The following is a 6,106-nucleotide window of genomic DNA, read 5'->3' as shown; positions in this document are numbered from 1 at the left end:
CACAACAACTGGGCACAGCATGACCTAGCTACTGAATTTTGCTTCTTTATGGACCAAGTAATCAAACATGATCCTAAGAAGTATGCCATACCTGTAGTTCTTTTCCTGTCCACCAGATTTCCTGCATAATCAGCATCAGAGTATCTTACCAAGTTAAAGTTACTACCTTTGAGATACCACAAGCCAAGATCACTGGTTCCTTTTAAGTATCTGAAGATTCTTTTTATAGATTTTAAATGTGATTCTTTTGGCTTAGCTTGAAACCTTGCACATAGCCCTACACTGAATACAATGTCAGGCCTACTTGCTGTGAGGTACAATAATGACCCTATCATACCTCAATACATCTTTTGCTCTACATCTAAACCTGTTTCATCCAAGTCTAGCTTTGTGGTAGTAGTAATAGGAGTACTTATCTCTTTTGCCTCTTCCATGGAGAATTTCTTGAGAAGCTCTTTGATATACTTCTATTGGTGAATCATTTTTCCTGAGGTTGACTGCTTTATTTGCAAGCCCAAAAAGTAATTTAGCTCTCCCATCATGCTTATCTCAAATTCACAACTCATGAAACTCATGAGTCATAAGCATATTTGTTGAGCTAAAAATAATATCATCCACATACACCTACACAACTAACAAATCCTTTCCATTAGTTTTCAAGAAAAAGGTATTGTCAATTTTACCTTTGGTATGTCTATGTTCCAATAGAAATTTGGACAGTCTTTCATACCAAGATCTTGGAGCTTGTTTCAATCCATACAAAGCTTTGTCCATCTTGTAGACATAGTATGGAAACTCTTTACTTTCAAATCCTGAGGGTTACTTGACATATACTTTTTCCTTGAGAATGCCATTCAGAAATGCACTCTTCACATCCATCTGATACAAAATAAACTCCATGTAAGAAGCAAAGGTAACAAGTAGTCTTATAGTTTTAAGTTTGGCTACAGGAGAAAAGGTCTCATCAAAGTTAATTCCTTCTTCTTGATTGTATCCTTGAACCACCAGTCTTGCCTTGTTTCTTGTGACTGTTCTATGCTCATCAACTTTATTTCTGTACACCCACTTAGTCCCAATTATTGATCTTTCTTTTGGAAGAGGAACTAAGTGCCATACTTTGCTTTTCTCAAAATAGTTCAATTCATCCTGCATAGCTATGATCCAATCAATATCAAGCAATGCCTCAGTTACCTTCTTTGGCTCTATCTCTGATAGAAATACCTTGAATGCACACATACTTCTTAGTCCATATCTTGTGGTGATACCAGAATTGAGGTCGGTAAGTATATTTTCAATGAGGTGTGAGCCTTGATATTTGAATCCTTTTGGGATCAAGCTAAGTGAGCTGCTAGGATCACTGCTGATGTTCTAATGAGAGTCAGTTGATGGCTCAATTCCCCCTATCACTAAACCTTCAGCTTCAGTTCCCCCTGTGAAAATACCTCTAGGTTTGAATGTTTCAGTCGTTGGAACATGTTATGCAACCTGTTCCTTAGTATCGCTTCCTTTCTGCAGGTTAGTCTTATCATAGAATTCATCAAACATCACATTTATGCTTTCTTCAACACAACTGGATGTGTTATTCAAAAACCCTATAGGCTTTACTATGTGGTGAATAACCTAAGAAGATCCCCTCATCACTTTTGGCATCAAATTTTCCAAGATTATCCTTACTATTATTGTGTATGAAACATTTGTAGCCAAAAGTTCTAAAGTGAGAAATGTTAGGCTTTCTACCTTTTAGTAAATCATAGGGAGTCTTGTCATAGGGAGTCTTGTCTAACATTGGTCTGATCATGCACCTGTTCATAATATATGCTGCAGTACTCGTTGCCTCAGCCCATAGGTTTTTGGTAACATTTGCTGCAAGCATCATTGTTCTAGCAATACCTTCTAAGGTTCTATTTTTCCTCTCCACCACTCCATTTTGTTGTGGTGTTCTAGGAGCTGAGAAGTTATGGTCTATTCCTTGTGATGAACAGAAATCCAAAAATTTTGCATTCTCAAATTCTGTTCCATGGTAAGACCTTATGGAAACTAATTAAGTGCCTAATTTTTTTTCCATTTTGTTGATGAAAATTTTAAAGGCATCTTCTTTAGAGGCCAGAAACAAAGTCCAGGTGAACCTAGAATAATCATCAACAATTACAAAAACATACCTTTTTCCACCTCTGCTTTGTTGTCTCATTGGTCCATACAAGTCCATATGGACCAGTTCAAGACACTTGGTAGTACTAACATAATTCTTTGACTTAAATAAAGGTCTTACCTTCTTCCCCCTTACACTTGCACTACATAACTTTTCTTCCTTAAACTTAGTTTTAGGTAACCCCTATACCATGTCTTTGGAAGAAAGTATGTTCAGTCGTTTTATACTTGCATGTCCAAGTCTTCTGTGCCAAAGGAGGGGATCAGTTTCTATTGCACTTAGATAAGTCAACTCAGGTCCAGGTACTACTATTAAGTCTACTTTGTACATGTTTCTGTATCTCCTTGCAGTAAGCACAATTTCTTTGGTATCCATCCTTTTGACTTTAACCCCTGCAGTAGTAAAAAATACTTTATTACCTTTGTCACATAATTGTGAGACAGGTTATGCTTTAATCCTTGCACAAGATACACATCTTCCACAACTTTTAAATTTGATGTGCCAATTTTCCCAACTCCAGTGATGATTCCCTTTTTTTTGTTTCCAAAAAAATCTCCTTATTCATCTATTTTAGAGAGAGAAAGAAACTTTTTCTTGTCGCCAGTCATATGTCTTGAGCATGCACTATCTAAGTACCAGTGCTTTTTGGTTCCCTTTATCATCTCCTGCAAGAGAAATCAATGGTTAGATTTAGGAACCCAGACTAGCTTGGGCCCTGTTTTGTTGGTAAAAGGATGAATTAAATTTCTTCTAGTCCATGCAGGAAACACGTAACCTGACCTGTTTCTCTGACCAATTTTAGTGCTTGTATTTTTGGTCTGAGAAAAGTTTGTTGCTAGATTCCTGCTTCTAATTCTGCTGGTTGTAGCCACAGGACATTCAATAGTAGGATGTCCAAGATTGCCACAGATATAGGATAGGTCTTGTAGATTATTAGCTTTTTTAAAAAAACCTAAACCTGCTTTTTATTATGATTTCTTTCACTCAGCTGATGAACAATTCTTAAAGAATTTGTCCATCTGTTAGCTCTTTCTAAATCCAACTTTAACTTGGCTACTTTTTGACTTAGCTTATTTATTTTTTTAGTCAAATTATGACATTCTTGTTTGTACTTAGTTAGCTCAAGTTCAGCCTTTTCTTATTCTTTACTCATGGCCTTTTTACCATTTTCAGTGAGTGTTAATTTAAGAACTTCAAACTTAAGATCATTATTTGAAGACTCTAGCAATGTGACTTGGTTCTTGAGAGTGCAATTTTTTTTTTCAACAGAATGTTTGCAAACTTTCAGATCAATGAAATCAAATTTTAGACTTGCAAGGCTGTTGAACAGTTCATCCCTATTAGAAGTTAATTCTTGGAGACTATCAATTGAATCACTCATCAAGGAAACAAGTCTAGTTTTAGAAAACAAATGCAGTTTTTCTTTGAGTTCAAGTAAACTTACCTCAGGAGCATCATCTTCTTCCTCAATGTCTGAGTCTCCAAAAGCCATAAATGTTGTGTCATCAACTTCATCATCATCAGAGTCAGATCCCCATGCAGCTATCATGGTATGTTCTTCTTTTTTCTTTCTTTTGGCCCTTTCTTTTTATTCCTTTTCAACCCTTTCCTTTCTCTATTCTATTTCCTATAGAGGACATTCTCTGATCTGATGATCAGTCTTTCCACACTTGTAGCATCCATGTTGATTATCATTTGAATGCTTCTTGGTACCTGTTCCCTTCTTCTTCCTGAAGAACTTACTGAAATTCTTGGTTATGAAAGCAACTTGATCCTTATCAAGTTCAAATTCATCATCACTATCAGAAGCTTTTAAAGCTAAGATCTTCTCAGGGTCTGCTTGTTCTTTGATTCCATCAATTTCCATTTCATAGGTCCTTAAGTTTCCTACAAGTTCATCCAGGGTCAACCCTCTAAGCTCTTTATTTGCCTCCCTAATTACAGTCACCTTAACATTCCATTTTGATTTAGGTAACACCCTCAGTACCTTTTCAACTTGTTCTTCCTAAGAAATGACTTTTCCTAACGAAGTTAACTCATTTGTTAAAGTGGTAAGCCTTGTCATCATCTCATGAAGTGTTTCATTTTACTTCATTTTGAATGCCTCATATTCAGTAAACAGGAGAGCAATTCTAAATTTTCTTACTTGGGAGGTACCTTCATGAGCATTTACCAGTGCATCCCAAATTTTCTTAGCCGTAGTACAGGTGGATATCCTGTTATATTCAGCTGGTCCTAGACCACACACCAAGATATTTTTGGCCTTCATATTTTTCTTTAAAGCCAACAGGTCATCAGGAGTAAATTCACTCCTTATTTTCTTGACTTGTACTCCATCAACAGTTTTCATTGGAATAGTGGGATCATCAGTAATCCTGTCCCATAATTCATAGTCTTCACCTTGAATGAATATCTCCATCCTTGCTTTTCACCAGATAAAATGAGAACCATCAAAGTGTTGAGGTCTAGTGGTTGACTGACCCTCACTGTGACCAGTAGGAGGTGCAGAATTCATCATGTTGATCCTTTTCTTAAGTGCTAGCCTTATTTAAGACAACCTGTCTCAGATACCACTTGTTAGAGAATACATCCTACTAATTGCCTATATGTGGAACAAGTAAGTAAACGTGGTTCACAGAAGTAAACTGAACACAGTGTTTTTACGTGGAAAACACTCAGCTCAATAGAGGTGTAAAAAACCATGACCTTTATATCTACAAGATTTAACCCAACTTCACTAAAATACTTGAGCCTTAACAATCAACAAAATTACAAGACTTCTTGTAACCTAGGAATTGAAACTTCTAACTCCTATTACTACAAAAACACTAATCTTCCCAAGATAAGTGTTCCCAAGTCTTTAAGTTCCCAAACTTAAAGACAACAACTCCTAACTCAGTTTATAGATTACTGAGACTAGAATCAATGACTCATTACAATACCAGAACCTAACTACTATAAAGTTTATGACCTGCTAAGTAAGAGGCTTGGCTCTTCTTTAAATTTCGGCATTTCGGTTTAACCAATTTTTTTTTTTTTAAATCGAAAACCGAACCGAAAAACCGAAAAATTGAAACCAAAATTAAATTTCGATTTGGTTTTTCGGTTTTTTCGGTTTAAACCAAAATATGCCCACCCCTACACTATTGTATGACTTTTTTTTTGTTTTTTTTTTCGTGAAGTTATTTTTATGGCTCTCAAAAGTTATAAACACTTTGACAGAAAATATCAAAAAGTAATACATTTAACAGTTCACATTAGCTATAAAGTACAAATAGCCTTATTATTTTGTTAATTATTTAATTTAACTTTTTTAATTTGTATTTCTACTTTTTATATCCCACTCCTCTCTCCCCCACATATGTACGTCTCTTGTGCCTCTCTCTCTCTCTGAGATTATGGTGATGAAATTGAAATATAATGGAGATTGGCCAATGCCTGCTTAATGAAACACCTATAAAAATCGAATTATGTAAGGTATATTGTGCTAAAATTTTAATGGTGATTGAGAATGGTGGACACGTGTGTATATATATTCATCTACTTTTAGTCATTACTATAATATGTGTATAAACACATTCTATGATGGTGCTACTTTTAAGTCATACTACAATATGTGTATAAACACACTCTATGACGGTGTGAAGGTGTATAATTCCTTTTGTACACTATTTAAATGGTGTTTCAAAGTTGTATAAATATCGATATTGTTATACATTGTACATGTTATTTATATCGTGTATAAATATTGATATTGTTATACATTGTATAATATGTGTATAAACACTATATAATGGTATAAAGGGTGTATACTCCATTTATATCATGTTATACAGTGTATAAATAATAATTATTCATTATACCGTTTGTTCATTAGAAGTTGAAAAATAATTGGGTATTTTTTATTAATAAAAGTTTATGGCTAAAAGATATGAGCTAATTGGCTACACTTTTTAT

At 34.8% G+C, this 6,106-nt stretch overlaps 1 protein-coding gene across 1 annotated transcript in view; it reads right to left on the bottom strand.

Annotated features, from left to right (window-relative positions):
• Positions 1–1,236, bottom strand: part of LOC124898506 (uncharacterized mitochondrial protein AtMg00820-like) — an 8,191-nt gene extending 6,955 nt beyond the window's left edge. Inside the window, exons 1-2 of the mRNA XM_047412143.1 lie at positions 835–1,236; positions 92–121 (exon numbers count right to left, since the gene is read on the bottom strand). Of these exons, the coding sequence (XP_047268099.1) occupies positions 92–121; positions 835–1,236 (432 nt within the window). The remainder of the gene's footprint in view (positions 1–91; positions 122–834) is intronic.
• Positions 1,237–6,106: the final 4,870 nt, after the last annotated feature.

Source organism: Capsicum annuum, chromosome 5, assembly GCF_002878395.1.
Source record: "Capsicum annuum cultivar UCD-10X-F1 chromosome 5, UCD10Xv1.1, whole genome shotgun sequence".
Classification (NCBI taxonomy): domain Eukaryota; kingdom Viridiplantae; phylum Streptophyta; class Magnoliopsida; order Solanales; family Solanaceae; genus Capsicum; species Capsicum annuum.
This window is presented reverse-complemented; position numbering and strand designations above follow the sequence as displayed.